This window comes from Grampus griseus, assembly GCF_964374135.1.
Source record: "Grampus griseus genome assembly, chromosome: 1".
Taxonomy (NCBI): Eukaryota; Metazoa; Chordata; class Mammalia; order Artiodactyla; family Delphinidae; genus Grampus; species Grampus griseus.
In genome coordinates this window covers 129,292,179-129,311,116 of record NC_139017.1, presented here as the reverse complement: position 1 = coordinate 129,311,116, position 18,938 = coordinate 129,292,179, and the positions used below count along the sequence as shown (strand labels likewise).

Here is an 18,938-nt window from a genome sequence, read left to right as displayed (position 1 = left end):
TCTGGGCCACACAATATTAAGAGGTCTGGGAGAAGAGGCAAATGGGAATGGCCAACGAGGTAGGATGCAAACCACAAGAGTTGGTGTCCTGGAAGCTGAGTGAAGAAGGAATTTTCAGGATAACAAGGTCCGCTGTCTTACACCACTGACAAAAATTAACTTGAAATGGCTTAGACTTAAATGTAAGGACTGAAGCTGTAAAACTTGTAGAAGAAAACATAAGGGAGAAGCTCCTTGACATTGTTCTTGGCAATGATGTTTTGGATATGACACCAAAAGCAGAAGGAACAAAAGCAAAAATAAATAATTGGGACAGCATCACACTAAAAAGTTTCGGCACAGCAAAAGAAATATCAAAATGAAAAGGCGGCCTTCCCTGGTGGTGCAGTGGTTGAGAGTCCGCCTGCCGATACAGGGGACACGGGTTCGTGCCCCGGTCCGGGAGGATCCCACATGCCGCGGAGTGGCTGGGCCCGTGAGCCATGGCCCCTGAGCCTGTGCGTCCGGAGCCTGTGCTCCGCAATGGGAGAGGCCACAACAGTGAGAGGCCCACATAACGCAAAAAAAAAGGAAAAAAAAAAATGAAAAGGCAACCTGTGGAATGGCAGAAAATATTTGTAAACCATGTATCTGATAAAGGGTTAATTATCCAAAATATATAATGAACTTATACAACTCAGTAGTAGAAAAAACAAATAATCCAAAGGACCTGAATAGATATTTTTCTAAAGAAGGCATACAGATGGCCAACAGGTACATGAGAAGGTGCTCAACATCACTAATCATCGGGGAAATGCAAATCAAAACCACAGTGAGATATCACCTCACACCTGTTAGAATGGCTCTTATCAAAAGGACAAGAGGGACTTCCCTGGTGGTGCAGTGGTTAAGAATCTGCCTGCCAATGCAGAGGACATGGGTTCAAGCGCTGGTCTGAGAAGATCCCACATGCCACGGAGCAACTAAGCCCGTGTGCCACAACTACTGAGCCTGCGCTCTAGAGCCTGTGAGCCACAACTGCTGAGCCCAAGTGCCACAGCTACTGAAGCCTGCATGCCTAAAGCCTGTGCTCTGCAACAAGAGAAGCCACCGCAATGAGAAGCCCGCATACCGCAACGAAGAGTAGCCCCCGCTCGCGCAACTAGAGAAAGCCCGCACACAGCAACAAAGACCCAACGTAGCCAAAAATCAATCAATCAATCAATAAATTTATGAAAAAAAAAGACAAGAGATAACAAGTGCTGATGAGGATGTGGAGAAAAGAGAACCCTGTGCACTACTGGTGGGAATGTAAATTGGCGCAGTCACTATGGAAAACAGTATGGAGGTTTTTCAGAAAATTAAAAATAGAGCTACCATATGACCCAGCAATATTTCTGAAGTAAATGAAATTACTGTCTTGAAGAGACATCTTTACCCCCTAGTTCTTCACAGCATTACTTGCAACAGCCGAGACATGGAAACATGGAAGTGCCTGTCAACAGATGAATACAGAAAGTGGCGTATTACTCCCCCCTCCAACACACACAGAGGAATATTATTCAGCCATAGAAAAGGAAGGAAATCCTGGGGACTTCCTTCCTCCAGTGGTTAAGACTCCACGTTTCCACTGCAGGGGGCACAGTTCCAATCCCTGGCTGGGGAACCAAGATCCCACTGCCATGCTGTGGCGTGGCCAAAGAAAAAAAATGGAAGGACATTTGCAACAACATGGATGAACCTTGAGGGCATTATGCTAAATGAAGTAAGTCAGACAGAGAGAAAGACAAATACTGTATGAGCTCACTTAAATGAGGAATGTTAAGACATAGAAGCTTTGAAACTAAACTCACAGAAACAGAGTAAGTTGGTGGTTGCCTGAGTTGGGGTGGGGGGGAAATGGGTGAAGGTGGTTAAAGAGTACAAACTTACAGTTATGAGATGAATAAGTTCTGGGGATCTAATGTACAGCATACACTGTAGCTGGCTGTAGTTAGCAAAAGTTAACAAGTCCCCTACATACGAACCTTCAAGTTGTGAACTTTCAAGGATGCGAATGTGCATTCCTTCAGCGTCACGTGTGAGTGAAATTGCAGCTTGCCCTCTGTCTCCTGTTGCTGACGATCCTTCAGCTCTACCATCTCCCACCTTTTCTCCCTCCTCCAGTCAGTAATTCTTCTTGCCTGTTCACTCGATGCCAGCCCCTGTATGCCGGCTGTTGTACTGTACTACTGTACTTTTCAAGGTACTGTACTATAAGATTAAAAATATTTTCCTTATTTTTTGTGTTTGTTTTTTTAATGTATTATTTGTGTGAAAAGTATTATAAACCTATTATAGTATGGTACTATATAGCTGATTGTGTTAGTTGGGTACCTAGGCTAACTTTGTTGGACCTAACAAACAAATCGGACTACAAACGTGGTCTCACTATGGAACTTGTTCGTATGTAGGGGACTTACTGTATTGTATACTTGAAAGTTGCCAGGAGAGTAGATCTTAAAAGTTGTCACCACAGACACACACAAGGGCACACACACACACAAAAGGTAACTTTAAGTTGATGGATGTGTTAATGAACCTTATTGTGGTAATCATTTTGCAATATATACCTATATCATCACAATGTACACTTTGTTCACATTGTGCAATGTTATACGTCAGTTACATCTCAATAAAACTGGGGAAAGAAGGACATGATGTGATCAGTTGTATCAGATGCTGTTAATAGGTCAAATAAGATGAGGGTTAAGAATAGACTATTTGCCATAGTGAAATGGAAGTCACTGATGAAAAGTGACTTTTCTAGGTCACTTAGAAAAGGCTAGTGTTGGTAGAGTGATGCAGGGAAGAGCCTGATTGGGGTGGGTTTAAGACATAATGAGAAGAGAAGAATTGAAGATAAGTATAGATGATTCTTTAAAATATATATATATATATATATTTAAGTATATATTTTATATATATATATATATATAAAATGGTGAAATACACTATTAGTACATTCACAATGTTGTATAACCACCACCGCTGTCTACTTACAGAATATTTTCGTCACCCTAGAAGGAAACCCCGTACCCAGTAAGCAGTCATTCCCTGTTCTCCCCTTCCCCTAATCCTTGTAACCACTAATCTACTTTGTCTCTGTGGATTTGCCTGATTTGGATATTTCATATAAATGGAATCATAAAATATGTGGCCTTTTGTTTCTGACCTGTTTCACTTAGCATAATATTTTCAAAGTCATCCATGTTGTACTGTGTATTGGTACTTCATTTTTATGCCTGAATAATATTGCATCATATGGATATACTACATTTTGTTTGTCCATGCATCAGTTGATGGACATTTTGAGTTGTTTTCACCTTTTGGCTATTGAGAATAGTGCCACTATGAACATTCACGTATACGTTTTTGTTTGAACACTTGTTTTCAGTTCTCTTGGGTCTCCAGGAGTGGAATTTCTGGGTCATATAATAATTCTGTAAACTTACTGTGGAACCACCAAACTAATTTCCACAGTAGCTATACCATTTTACATTGTCACCAGTAATTATAAGTGTTCCAATTTCTCTGCATCCTTGTCAGCACTTGTTATTGTCTGTTATTGTTTTTGCCATCGTAGTAGGTGTGAAGTAGTATCTCATTCTGGTTCTCATTTGCGTTTCTCTAAAGACTAATGATGTTGAGCATCTTTTTATGTCCTTGTTGGCAATATGTATATCTTCTTCAGCGAAATGCCTAATACTTAAATCCTTTGTCCAATTTTTAAGTGGTTGTTTCTCTTTCTTGTTGAGTTTTAGAAGTTCTTTATATATTCTGGATATTAAACCTTTATCAGATATACGATGAACAGATACTTTCTTCCATTCTTTGGATTTTCTTGATAGTGTTCTTTGATGCACAGAATTTTTAATTTGATGAAATCCAATTTATCTGTTTTTTCTTTTGTTGCTTGTGCTTTTGATGTTGTATCTAACAAACTATTGCCAAATCCAAGGTAATATTTACCCTCATATTTCTTCTAAGAACTTATGGATTTAGCTCTTATATTTAGGTTTTTGATCCATTTTGAGTTCAGTTTTGTATATGGTGTGAGATAGGTAGGCAGTTCTTTAGATGAGTTTTGCCAAAAAGGAGAGCAGAGAAATTAAGCAATAACTGGTAGAGAAAGTGGGGTCAAAGAGGTTTGTTATTTGTTTTCAGATAGGAGAGATAATGGCATGGGAATGGTCAGTAAGAGGGAACATTGATGTTACAGGAGAGGTAAGAGTTGCTGGAGCAGTGTCCTTCAGAGACAGAGGTGGAGTAGGATCTAGAGCACAAATGGAAGGATTGGCTGTGGACAGATGCATGAATCATTCATCTTAATAAAAAGAGGGAACACACTGTATCAGTACAGATGCTGGGAAGAGAGTAGATGTGATGGTGACATCTGTGAAAGTTCTCTCTTAATTGCTTTAGTTTTCTTATTGAAATGGAGGACAAAGTCATTAGGAAAGAGTGGGTTAGAGCTGTTGGGAATATGAGAAGAGAGGAGAAGGTGGAATTATCTTTGTAAGGAGACACAGAGTATGAACAGACTAGGGAAATATATACTAATTGCTGGACACTTGAATATCATGATCATGTATTTAAAGTGAGAATAGTTAGTGCGGGTAAATGTTTTCCTCCAGAGCAGTTGCTCAGTAAGGCCAGAGTAAGTGCAGGTGGAGAGTTGGGTATTTCCAGGTTTATGGTTTTCTCTAGTGAGGATAACTCATTTGCTTGGGATTTGAGATTGAATACATGGGAGTGATTATGATTGATCTTAGAATTTAACCTGGGTAAGAAGGGAAAAGGTCATTAAAATAGTGAGGCAAAGTGAAAATGTGCTAGGAACAATGGATTGAAGGTCTTGGGGGGGATTGTTGGAGTACTGAAAAGGTAGGAGATAGTAGTCAGAATGCAACTGATGAGTTGTGATTATGGAGGGCTTACAGTCTAGCATATGACCCTAAGTGCAGGACTGAAGATGAGATCACTAGAAGAGAAGAGTTCCAGCAAATGAGAGGTCTGGGTGTTGGAAGATCATCTATGTGTACGTTAAAACTGCCAAGAATTGAGATGAGTAGGGTTGTAGACAGTGACAGTGTGTAAGAAGTTGAAATTATTGAGTAATGAGTGAAGTGATCCTTGAGGCTGGTGGATGATAACAAAGATGAGGAATAATAGGGGATATACAGCCAGATGACAGGAGATTCGAAGCTGGAAATTGTTAAGGTGGGGAGAGGGAGAGTAGTGTGGAAGTACTGATGAAGAGCAAAGAGGTTATGTCCCTTCTCAGGGCCTTTAAATTGTTTGAAGGCTGTGGAAACAATAGCAAAACAGGCACAATTGACAGGGCAGAGGGGCAGCATTTTCCTTAGCGGGAGAGAACCAGGATTTGTTTTGAACAAGGTGGTGAAAGGAAGGGTTCAGAGAAGAGGTTGAGGTTGTAGGCGATTTTGCAGCTTGATTATAAATATTAAGTACCTAGAAGTTAAGGGCTGAGTTACATTCATCACTGCATTCCTTTCAGAGCAGTACTTTTACATACTACATTTTCAGTAAATGCTTATGTTCAGTAAATGAATACCGAATGATTAAGTGGGAAAGAATTAAGACCTAGAAACAGAAAATAATGTTTATTGAACACCTACTGTGTGCTTGTAATTAACAAAAATACATTCCAATTATAAAAGCATAAAGCAATGAAATTGAAAGTCCTCTAGTATTTTCTTTTAGTGCAGTAGTTTTCAATCAGTTTATAAACCTAGGCCTCCCATCTCATATTCTAGCTGACATGAGGAAGAGTCATCCTTCTAAGAAAGGTGAATACTTAAACCTTTTAAAATAAGGAGACCAATAATAATAACAACAAAAATAATTATTCAACAACTACCACCATTAGTACAAAGTTATTTTATTCTTGTTTTACTAAAAAATAAACACTAGATAATACTCACAGAAGAGTTCTTTCAACTACTTAACAATCCAAGGTATTGTTATTATTTCCATTTACACATAAGAAAAAGGTTAAATTAATCATTTGTTCAAAGTCAAACAGTAAGTAAGTGGCAGGGATGGGACTAGGTAGGACTTAAGTCTTCTGACTAGACCCTTCTTTTGGAGCATTGCCACAGTTGAATCCAGAAGGTAATGCAACCAGGGGTAGTACTAAGGAGGTCACAGAGCTTGGACCTATGACCCTACACAGCTTTCTGATAAAGCCAGTGGTTCCATCTACTGGTGTTACGCTTCCTCTTCCTACACTATTCTTTTCATGTAGCCTCTTCCTACTCATTTTGTCCTTTTTTCTTTTATTCTACCATCATCAACCCTTTATAATTCTTCCTTGCCTCTGTTGTCCTCTCTGCAGTGGCAGATGATGATCCTGTCTTTTAGTTTTTAACTTAGCTGAGCATTATGTCATATGGAAGATCATAAAAAAGAAGTTTGAAAACCACTGTACCAAGTAGGATATTCATGTTTACCAAGTAGGATGAAATATGTGAAAAAGCTCTTTTTCTCTGAATGTTCAGTTCTGTTTGATCCTTTCTTTAAGCTGCGTTTGTATGATAGGGAAAAAATGTTTCATTAATGGATACTGGAAGAAGTTTTCCAGTTATTATGAGGAGTTGACACCTTCTCTGTGTCTAGATTCATTTAGTTTGCATTGATAGTTATAAAAAACTGAATCAGTAGTCCCTGTGGAGTATTTTGTGTGTGTGTGTGTGTGTGTGTGTTTTTCTTACTACCTCAAAAATCAGACAGGTAAAATGTATTCATATTTTTACATGTAAGCATTGAAATTATATTCTCTAAGATTAACATATTTTTCTTTGTCATTTTAGACCAGTCTGCTTAGTTTTAAGGGAAATTCCTTTTATGTCTACTTGGTTTTTACTTGTGTCAACATTTAGGTGAGTCAAACCAATTTCCAGTATAATATTTTCAGTGTAGTACTTATAAACTCATTTAAAACTTTTTTACAAAGTGATTATGGTTTGAATTGACAATTCTCTTTTTAACGTTTTTTCTGTTTTCCCATATAGTATGCTGCCTCTTCTATTGAAGGATGAACTCCTAATGCCCTCAGTTGTGACAGTGATAGCATTTTTCATAGCTTGTGCAACCTCCTTTTCAATATTTGAAAAGACTTCTGAAGAAGAACTGCAGTTGAAATCCTTTTCCATTTCTGTTAGGAAATATTTTCCATGTTTTACATTTCTTCCCAGAATTATACAACATTTGGTAAGTTGTTTAGTTTTTAAGGTACTATTTTAAAAAAGTTATTATAATATCTTTTTTCTTTTATAGAATTTTTGAGATATAATTCCCATAAAATTCACCCATTTAAAGCATGCAACTCCGTGTTTTAAGTATGTACACAGAGTTTTACAACCATCCGCCTAACCTAGTTTTAGATTATTTTCCATCACCCCAAAAAGAAACCCTGTGTCCTTTAGCAGTCATTCCCCATTCCACCCTCACCCCTAACCTCAGCCTTGGACAGCCACCCAATTACTTTCAGTCTCCATAGATTTGCCTATTTGGACATTTCATATAAATGGAATGCATTAGTCCCTTAGGGCTGATATAGCAAAATACCACATCAGATAGCTTAAACAACAGAAATTTATTTTCTCACAATTCTGGAGGCTAGAAGTCCAAGATCAGGGTGACATCAGCATTAGTTTCTGGTGAGGCCTGTCTTCCTGATTTGTAGGTGACCTTGCTGTCTCCTCATATGGCCTCTTGTGTGTGTGTGTGTGTGTGTGTGTGTGTGTGTGTGTGTGGAGAGAGAGAGAATTCTTTGGTGTCTTTTTCTCTTCTTATAAGGACATCAGTCCTATCAGATTAGGGCCCCAGCCTTAGGACTTCATTTAACCTTAATTTAATCTCATCTCCAAATGCAGTCACATTGGGGCTTAGGGCTTCAACATATGAATTTTGTGGGGACACAGTTCAGTCTGTAACATGGAATCATACACAATGTTGTCTTTGATGACTGGCTTCTTTCACGTAGCACATTTTTGATTTTCATCTGTGTGGTAGCACGTGTCAATGCTTCATTCCTTTTATTGCCAATTCCATTATATGGATATACCACATTTTGTTTATCTGTTCTTCAGTAGATGCTTGCTTCCACTGTTTGGCTGTTATAAATAATGCTGCCCTGAAGATTTGTGTATTAAGTTTACCAGTGCACACGTTTTCATTTCCTTCAAGTATATACCTAGGAGTGGTAATTCTGTGTTTAACATTTTGAGAAACTGCCTGTCTTCCAAAGTGCTGCATGATTCTACATTCCCCCCAGCAATATATGAGGATTCCAATTTCTCCACATCCTTGACAGCACTGGTTATTGGCTTTTTTTTTATTATACCCCTCCATTATTATAGCCATACAAAGTGGGTGTGAAATGGTATCTCATTGTGGTTTTTGCATTTCCCTAGTGACTCCCTAGTGACTAATGATATTGAGTATCTTTTTGTAATTTCTTTGGAGAAATGGCTATTCAAGTCTGTCTCCCATTTTTTTTTTTTTTTTTTGGCCACACTGCACAGCTTGTGGCACCTTACCTCCCCAACCAGGGATTGAACCCAGGCCCTTGGCAGTGAGAGCACGGAGTCCTAACCACTGGGCCACCAGGGAATTCCCATCCTTTGTTCATTTTTAGTTGTCTTTTTTTTTTTTTTTGAATTGTAAGAGTTCTCTATACATTCTTGATACAGGTCTCTTACTAAATTGCAAATATTGTCCCCCATTCTGTGGGTTGCTCTTTGACTTTCTTGATGGTATTGTTTGTAGCACAAAAGTTTTCATTTTTATGAAGTTTAATATATCTAGTATTTCTTCTGTTGTTTGTGCTTTTGGTGTCATATCTCAGAATCTATATATAACCAAAGGTCATGAAGATTTACTCATGTTTTTTTTAAGAGTTTTATAATTTTAATTCTCTTTAGGACATTGATTCATTTTGAATTAATTTTTGTGTATGGTATGAGGTAGGAGTCCAACTTTATTCAGTTGTTCCAGCACCAATGAATTGTGTTTGCACCCTTGTAGAAAATCAACAGATCCTAAACGTAAGGGTTTATTTCTAGACTCTCAATTCTATATCACTGATCTATATTATCCTTATGCTGCTACCACAGTCTTGATTACTGTGGTTTTATAGTTAGTTTTGGGATTGAAAATTGAGTCCTCTAACTTTGTTATTCATTTTCAAGATTGTTTCAGCTATTCTGTGTCCCTTGCATTTCCATATTCTTTTTAGGATCAGCTCATCAATTTCTCCAAAAACCAAGCTGAGATTTTGATAGGGGTTGCTTTGAATATGTATTTAAATTTGTGGAGTATTGCCATCTTAGCAAGATTTAGTCTTCCAAACTTATGAACATAGGATGTATTTCCATTTATTTATTCTTTAATTTCCTTCAACAATGTTCTGTAGTTTTCAATGTACAGGTCTCGCACTTCTTTTGTTAAATTCATTTCTAAGTATTTTATTCTTTACGATGCTTTTGTAAGTGGAATTGTTTTCTTAATTTTGTTTTCATAATGTTCATTGCTACTGCATAAAAATACAATTGATTTTTTAATTCTGAACTTGTATTCTGTACTATAAGTTTTTAGTGAATTCCTTATGATCTTCTATATACAAGATCATGTCATCTGTAAATCATGATAGTTTTATGTCTTCCCTTTAAAACTGGATGCCTTTTATTTCTTTTCCTTGCTTAATTACCTGGCTAGACAGCTCCAGTACAGTGTTGACTACAACTGGCAAGAGTGGATATCTTCGTTTCTTCAGATTTTAGGGGAAATCATCCAGTCTTTCAACATTAACTATGATGTAGTTGTGGGATTTTTATAGATGGCCTTTATTTGGTTAGGGAGTTCTCTTCTGTTCCTAGTTTGAATGTTTTTTCATGAAAAGCTGTTGGATTTTGTCAAATGCTTTTCCTGTGTCTAACGATATTATGTGTTGTTTTCCTTTATTCTATCAATATGGTATATTACATTGATTGATTTTTGTATATTGAACTAACCTTGCATTCTTGGGATGAGTTCCACTTGATCATGGTATATAACCTTACTTATATGCCACTTGCTCGGGTTTGCTAGTATTTTGTAGAAGACTTTTGCATCTTATATTCATGGGGGATATTGGTCTGTAGTTTTCTTTTTGTGATGTCTTCGTATGGTTTTGTAATCAGGCTTAGTGCTTGCCTCATGGAATGAGTTAGGAAGTGTTCCTTTTCTGCTTTTTGGAAGAGTTTACGAAGGACTGGTATTAGTTCTAGAAACATTTGGTATAATTTACCAGCGAAGCCATCCGCCTGTTCCTGGACCTTTCTTCGTGGGATCTTAAAGATGACTAATTCAGGAGAGAGGGATAAAATAGGAGTATGGCATTAACAGATACAAACTACCATACATAAAATAGAGGAGCAACAAGGATTTACTGTATAGCACATGGAGCTATATTCAATGTCTTGTAATAACCTATAATGGAAAAGAATCTGAAAAAAATATATATAACTGAATCTCTTTGCTGTACACCTGAAACTAACAATATTGTAAATCAACTGTACTTCAATTAAAAATGGTTAATTCAATCTCTTGTTATAGGTCTATTCAGACGTTCTGTATTTCTTGACACAATTTCAGTGGTGTGTCTAAGAATTTGTCCATTTCATCTATGTTATCTAATTTGTTGGCATACAGTTGTTCATAATATTCCCTTATAATCCTTTTTATTTTTATGTATGGTAAGGAGTGATGTTCCTTTTTCATTCCTGACTTGGGAAATTTGTACCTTCTCTCTTGGCCTTGGTTAGTCTAGCTAAATTTTGATAGTTTCATTGATATTTTTGCAGAACCAACTTTTGGTCATTGATTTTCTCTCGTTTTTCTGTTTTCTATGTCACTGATTTTATATACCCTTTTTATATACCCTTTTATATACCCTTTTTTATATACCCTTTTTCATGCTTGGGTTTGGTTTACTCTTCTTTTTAAAAATATTTATGTATTTGCCTGTGCTGGGTCTTAGCTGTGGCACGTGGGATCTTTGTTGTGGTGTGTGGGGTATGTGGGATCTTTAGTTGCGGCATGCAGGATCTTTAGTTGCAGCATGTGGACTCTTAGTTGTGGCACGTGGGATCTAGTTCCCTGACCAGGGATCGAACCTGGGTCCCCTGCATTGGGAGTGCAGAGTCTCAACCAGCGGACCACCAGGGAAGTCCCTGGTTTACTTTTTTATCTAGTTTCTTAAAGTTCAGGTGGTTGATTTTAGACCTTTCTTCCATTTTTATATAGTCATTCAAACCCATATATAACCCCTGTGCCATTCTTAAGCAGTATTCCATAAACTTTGAAATATATGTTTTTTAATTTAGTTAAAAATATAGTCCATTTCTTCTGATTTCTTCTTTGGCTCATGAATTATTTAGGCATTTGTTGTTCAGTTTCCAAATATTTGGGAATTTCCTTGACTACTTCATATTTTTCTATTCTAATTTAATTCTAATGTATTTAGAGAACATACTTTGTATTATTTCAGTATTTTCAAATGTATTGACTTTGTTTTGTTAATTTCCCCTTCAGTTTTGAAGGGTATTTTTGCTATTTCTTTTAGCAATTTGAATATCGTCCATCCTACTGTCTTGTGGCATCCATATTTTCTGATAAGTCAATTGTTAATCTTATTGAGGATAGTTTATATACATATATATATATATATATACACACACACACACACACACACTTACTTTTAGGTGCTTATTAGATACCCAAGTGGAGATTTTAAGGAGAACTTGGATATATGAGTCTGGAGTTTAGGGGAGAGGTCCAGGCTGGAGACAGTAATTTGAGTCTTCAGTATATAGACGGTGACTAAAGTCACTGTGACTAAAGTCATCACTGGATGAGCTCACCAAAGATGTGATTATACATTGAGAAGGAACCAGTGAAGTTGTCTGAGAAAGATTAACTAGTGAGGTGGGAGGAAACCAGGAGAGTATGATGTCATGGAAGCCAAAGGAAGGGTTTCAAAATGGCAGTGATGTATTATTTCAAATGCTGCTGAGAGATCAAATAAGGCAATAAGAATTGAGCACTGGGTTTAGTTTAGTGGAGGTCATCATGGATCTTTCATTGGAGTGATTGGAGTGAAAGCCTAGTTGGTGCAGGTTCACTAATGAAAGGGAGAATTGGACACAGCAAGTTATAGTTAACTCTTTTAGGAAACTTTTTTTCTAAGCAGGAGCAGACAAATGGGGTAATGGCTGGAGTTTGACACTGATTCAGGATCATAGTATCATGACATTTCATTCAGTCCCATATTTCTTAAGTTTGAAACTTTTGATTTGATGATTTCATTTCAGACATTTTCATTCCTAAGATTGACTCATATTTTCCCTTTGGAGGATATTTGCAGCCTATTTATACCTGTTTGTAAGCCTTTTTGGCTTCCATCCTTCCCATTCTTCCATCTGGAATGATCACTGCATTACTCTCTTTACAGGTCTTACCAATTCTGTCATAATCTAGCCATTAAAGCATCTTTCAGGGTTCCATTTATGTCCCACTTCCTTCATGGAAGTCACTACTGTTTCTCACTGCTTGTTTTCTACATTTACTTAAGCAGCTTCCATGTCCTTGTCTGGCTGGTCCTGTTTCACAGTCTACAGATATATTGTCCAATATGGTAGACACTAGACACACGCGGATTTAAGCTTAGTAAAGTTAAAAATTCAGCTCCTCAGTTACAGCAGGCATATTTCAAATGCTCCATAGCCGTTATGTGGTTAGCAGCTACTCTTTTGGAGTACACAGATATAGAACATTTCCATCATTGTAGAAAGTTCTATGGTGCGGTGCACTGGTCTAGAGAAGGAAACTGACTGCTGCACAATTACAGTAAATGCAGTAATTATGTCTACTGCTCATCTTGGCATTTAATAAACTGTGACTCTGTGATTTTATTTCATTCATTCCCCTAAACTGGAAGCTCTTCGAGGCCAGAGGACATTTTCTTTCACGTGCCCCACCATGCTTTACTATAGCACTGGCTCACTGAATGTGTTCAGTGAATATGAAATGTAATTTTGCATTTTCTGTAGAAAACTTTTTCATAGATGAATTCTTAGATTAACTTAGAATTTTAGATCCTGTAGGGCCCTGGAGCATGCCATGAATTTAACCCTGACTAGCAATATTATCTATTTCAGATACCTTTTTTCAGTGCTTGGGTGATAAGAAGTATTAGATAGGGGTTCTCAGGTTTTGGCTACACATGGGAATCACTTGGAGAGCCTACCCCAGAAACCGTGATTTAATTGGTCTGGGATGTGGTCTGAGGATTGAGATTTTTTTAAAACCCCCAGCTCTCCCCTTCAATTCTGCTCATTTACAACTATAAGTCAATGTTACCAGTACATTTAAATGTTATCTTTTATCCTATGCAGTAACATTTTTTTTCCCTCCTTATAGTTTCTTATCTCAGTAATCACTATGGTCCTTCTGACACTGATGACTGTCACACTGGATCCTCCTCAGAAACTACCGGACTTATTTTCTGTATTGGTGTGTTTTGTATCCTGCTTAAACTTCCTGTTCTTCTTGGTATACTTCAACATTATAATCATGTGGGATTCCAAAAACGGAAGAAATCAGAAGAAAATCAACTAGCTATATGCCCAAAGAAATGTGAAAATGTTAATAGTGCTACAAGCTTTTGTGAAATTTTTGCCGTGTATAAAAAGAAATGATCATTTTGAGAATCATGGAATTATAGGAAAGGAGATGGTGAAAAGTCATTGTTGTCTACACAAAATAAATGTATATGGGGACCAGAGTAATGGAGGCTTTTATTTTCTAACTACTGGGTGGCCAAGAAATATTGTAGTTTTATTAAATTCACAGTTATTATTCAAATGGGAAAATAAGAGAAACATGTCCTTAATCTCAGTGTTTACTTAGGAAATGTACTCTGTAATTTGTTGTCTTGAAAAAAATCTGCAAATATAGTGAGCTTAATGGGAGAATTTAGCCCCTTATTTTTGAAGGAAATCACTAATTTTGGTATTCAGATTTAGTTTTCCTTACAGTTTAGAATGCTTTAGAAATTATATCTCAGGGATTAAATTTGTGATAATCTTTTATATTACTATGAGAAGGCAATTTAAACTATTTAAAGTTCGAACATGCCTCATTACATGTGCAAATTTGAATTTTTTTAGCAAGGCAGAGATTAAACTGTGTTCTTATTTATTTCCAAGCACTCTTGATTTCCCTGAATACAATTAAACAATGAATTTTCCTAAATTTAAATCTAAGTGGTTTGAATGAAGTCTTTTTAATTACTTATGATCATTAGTTCTAAACTTTCAGGATCATTCTGTTTAAGTTAAGTGGCCTTATACTGGGTTCATCCTTCTGTTTTTCTTTGTTATGACATGGTTCAAGGTTACCAATGCCATATGCATTGATCCATATCATGCTTCATGTTACCGTAGCCCTGTTAATAACTATATCCCTCTATATCAGAAGAAGCCCATCCTTACTATAGTATTCAGTTGGTAAAAATAATTTATTGTAGCCATGTTGTAGATTCTCATGTAAAGATATGTTTTCTTCAGTCTCTGTAATAAAAATAACCATTTCCCCATCAACCCATGTTTTTAATGAATATATTTCTTTAATAAGCCATTAAAGCATAATAACTAACTAAGTGGTGGTATATTTTAAAACAATGCAAGCCAAACACATATACACAAAGAAAATTTGGTTCTAGACACGGACACCTACAGGCTGATGCAACAAGGTATATGTAAGTCTGATAAAGGAAGTGGGTTTAGACAAAGCAAAAAATGAAGAAGTATTTCCTTCTCAAAGCAAATGTGCATAAAGACTCAAAGGGCAGGTCAGCACAGAAAAGCAGCCTTGAATCGCTGCCGAATCAGCAGGAACATCGCTGTCCATGGTCACCATCTGTAATCACTGTGCCCAAATGTCAGCATCTTGGCTGGCTGGTGTAGTCTTTTTTATTTTTTGTAATAGAAAACTTGCATTTAATACAGGATGTTGATTTAATTCAATGATGAGGAAGTTCTGACAACTTCTAAATAGTTGGAGTAGAGAAACATTATTTGCAAATGAAAGTATTATTTAAACATTAGTAAAATAGAATGCACCCATATTCAAGGTATCTTATAGGTGAATTCTAAATAAAAATACATTTCCAGATGATTTAATCTAGTCATATGGAGTTACACTGTAGCTTTAATGGAGACTTGTAGCAATTATCTCATAAGTCAAGGATCTCATATCTATTAGAAACCGGTTTAAGAACAGTCCACTTTGAACTTTGAGGGATTAAGTACCAAAATAACAAAAATGTCCAGTGATGAATTAAGATCAGAAATAGGCAATTCCAAAGCATTTCTCTCAGCTATATTCAGGATTACAGGGATATTTTAATATAAAGATATTTAGCTTATACAAAAAAATTAAAGACTTCTCACTTTATTCACTGATATACCTGTCAAAAAATGATCTAAGTTATTTTCCAGTTCATTTTAGAGGGAAGGGCTGTTTCTGAAAAATGCAGTTTTCTTTGTTGCCAATAAACTTAGGTATGCGTCTTAAAATGAAGAGAACAGGGTGTATGTTCATGTATCAAATGAGGCAACAGAAGTCATTTTGTCTTGAAGCCTTAGGGAGGGGAGAAAAATCCCCGATGTAGCATTCTGTCCAAATGATAAACCACAACTAAGTGAGTGAAACATTTACAAAAGTCAAGGCAGCCAAAGGAGCCTCTCTGTTCAAGGGAAAGAGAGTAAGAGATGGATAGGATGTAACTAAATAATGGTTGGAGTAACACAATGGTTTCAAGTCTCAATTGGTCTCTCTCTTCTGTTATGGTCATTGGAAGATCAGGGCCAAGTGTATCCCACGCCTTCTGCCCCCCCCCCCCGCCCCCCTGCCCATATAAACATTAGTTTTGTGTGTGGATCTTTCTGCTTTGTCCTTCATGTGGCCTCCAAGGGTGATAAAGCGAGAGTCATCTGATCTACAATGACCAGAACTGGGAAGGGATTCTTAGCCGACCCAGCTGTTCTGAAAGGCAAAAGCTTAGTATATCAAGAGGTCAAACATACAGTAACTGATTTAATAGCATTAAGCAAATAGCTACATAACTTGGATTACATAGGAAACCAATCTACTTCTTAACCCTTTATTTATTTCCTGACTAATGTAGGTTTCTTTATATGTTTTGGCCTACATTCTAAGGTAAGTTTTGAATGGTAGAACACAAAGGAATTATCCTTTTTGGTATATTTTAGGCAATGTTCTATTAGCACTGTATCACAAAGTATCCTTAATTAGCAGATTCTCTAAAAACCTTATTTAAGTAGTACCAATAAAATCACTAGTGAAGGCAATTAGTTTTATTGAGTTACTGTTTAGTATCATTTCAATGAATAGTTTTTAAAAAATAACTCATTTTCATTTTAAGAGGTGAATCTGAAATTTCTGTAAATGGAAAATTAGTTATTTTCAACCTTAATTTGTTAAAAATTTTGTTTCAGATTTTTCATAGTATTTTTATTTTCATGATACAGTGAATTAAATGACATGGTAATACCTTACACAAATTTTGTCAAGACAATTTGTATAAGATACAATACAAGGGAATAGCATTTTTTTTCCCTGTGGAAATGGTCAAAGAAAAGTATATAAGGTTTAAAAAAATGTGCTATCAATTCTGTGATTCTCTCTTCCCCTTTATTTTGTGACAGCACAAATGATACCAAAAAAACTAGAAAATTAAAAATTTAAAATAATGCTTCAAAGTAATTTGGAGGGGATCTCATATTGCTCCATGAGATATGTCTTTTCTTTAAATTCAGTAGAGTCTGTGTAGTTCAGTTTAAAAACAACTTCATATTTAAAAGTCTATACTGAAAAATACATTCCAATATTTTATAAAAGGAGATGTGGAAATTTTAAAAGTTTGAAAATACTTTTTCTCTACAAGCATAAGAATAACTAGAATATAATGAAGACTCATCCCTGAGATAGCTAAAATAAACTTATAAATTTTAAAAGCTTTCAAAAGAATCTAATAAATACACATCTGGAGCTTTAAATGGGAAAACTGGTACCTAATACCACTATTAGATTTAATCTGAGTTTTAAAATATATCGCTCTACCAAAGGTGCCATTTTTATTAATGCTTTATTAAGTCTATCCACAAATGCTAAAAGTATATAGAAGCATATGAGATACAAAATATAAGTCAAGATCCTCTTCTACATGTTGGCTTACTTTAAAGGGTCAAGAAGAAATGTATTATTTACGTTGAGATTATCTGCTGGTGCGTGTAGAAAGTTTAAATTAGCTGCAAGAAATTTTATCTAGACATGCACCTGCCTGTGCTATGATCTGGTATTTATTGGGCAGATTAATTACAAACATTTCTTCTGTTCCTTTAAATATGATCAGGCAGATACAGAAGTTGGCGTTTTCATAGTGAGTGCATTTCTTCTAAATGCCTGCAGGATAAAAAAGATGCTTATTAAATCATCAAGAATTAGTTTCCAAATTAACATGCATCTCATACATGAATTAAGAAATGGTTTAAACACCCGTTTACTATGTAATTTGGTACCTAGTTTAGTTAGGTACTGGTCATCTCTCATTTACTTATTTTTGAGTCTTCAAAGCAAGATTCACCTTCACAAATAATTGTCAATATGACTACTCTGACACAGCACTCTTCACTTTATGTGAAGATGGATTTGAGATACTTCGAGAGGGTTCTAAAACTCCAACATGACCTAATGAAAACACCAAATCTTACATGCCTTTTGTCTATAAGCCTTCAGTGCCTTTCAGCAGGTGTTTCCTCCAACAGCTGCCCCCGCAAAAAAGAGTCTTTACTGACATTCCTATTCAGAGTATGTCCCTCTGGGGACTCCTAGTGGTGATAGAAGTTCTTGTCTATTTGGCCTTAGGACACTTGTGTGAGAGGAAGCCTTTGAAAAAAGCACCCAATGGCAACTGATGGCATATATTCCCATAGGGCATGTGGACCCTTTACTTCCTTAAATATCCCTTCCTTGCTTATACTGGCAGCTATGAATAAGTAATACATGGTGGGCCCCTATATTTCCCTATTCATGACAGTCCACCTATATTCTTCTCGTCCTACAAGTAGATAGGTTGCAACTTGACAACCAACTTTTGCCAACTCATGAGCTGAGTCTGATCTGAATACTAGTAGAAGATTTTAAGCATCCTAGGGGTCACTTAATATCCTTATAGGTTATTGATACACAGTTATCAGAACTAATGATAATACTGTGGAGGAAAGGAAGACTGCCATTTATTAAAAAGTTACTGTGGGAAAGGTACTAATTAAGCTAATTATTTAATTAATTAATTTGACTTTTATTTTATTTTTGTTTGTTTTGCCACACCGCGCAGCTTGCAGGATCTTAGTTCCCTGACCAGGGACTGAACCGGGGCCCTGGCAGTGAAAGTGCCAAGTCCTAACCACAGGACCACCAGGGAATTCCCTAAGCTATTTTATATAATCCACAAGGTAAACAGCATCGGTCCCATTTTATAATTAAGGTTTTGGGAACCGAGTGCCTTGTTTAAGGCCACTAGCTAAAGTAGGTAGTAGAGCTGGTGCTGGACATCTACAAAGAAGTCTCATCAGTTGATCATGGCTGCCAGGAGAGTTGTGTTGAGAAAGATTCTGAGGCCAAATTTAGGATCCAGCAAAAATCAACACTTCGATCAATGTGATATATATCATAGCACAAGAGTAAGGAACAGCAGCATGTTTGTTTTCTCTACACTGTCATACTGGTTCTGGAGATGAAGATCTCAGAACACAAATGAAAAGAAA

At 36.5% G+C, this 18,938-nt stretch overlaps 2 protein-coding genes across 2 annotated transcripts in view; one reads left to right on the top strand and one right to left on the bottom strand.

The window, feature by feature from the left end:
• ALG6 (ALG6 alpha-1,3-glucosyltransferase) overlaps window positions 1-14,678 on the top strand; it is a 57,905-nt gene extending 43,227 nt beyond the window's left edge. Inside the window, exons 13-15 of the mRNA XM_082647319.1 lie at window positions 6,855-6,923; window positions 7,056-7,254; window positions 13,507-14,678. Of these exons, the coding sequence (XP_082503445.1) occupies window positions 6,855-6,923; window positions 7,056-7,254; window positions 13,507-13,704 (466 nt within the window). The 3' untranslated portion in view covers window positions 13,705-14,678. The remainder of the gene's footprint in view (window positions 1-6,854; window positions 6,924-7,055; window positions 7,255-13,506) is intronic.
• A 2,554-nt stretch (window positions 14,679-17,232) lies between these two features.
• The window catches only part of ITGB3BP (integrin subunit beta 3 binding protein), an 88,135-nt gene continuing 86,429 nt past the window's right edge, over window positions 17,233-18,938 (bottom strand). The window contains exon 8 of the mRNA XM_082653545.1: window positions 17,233-17,574. Within this exon, the coding sequence (XP_082509671.1) occupies window positions 17,567-17,574 (8 nt within the window). The 3' untranslated portion in view covers window positions 17,233-17,566. The remainder of the gene's footprint in view (window positions 17,575-18,938) is intronic.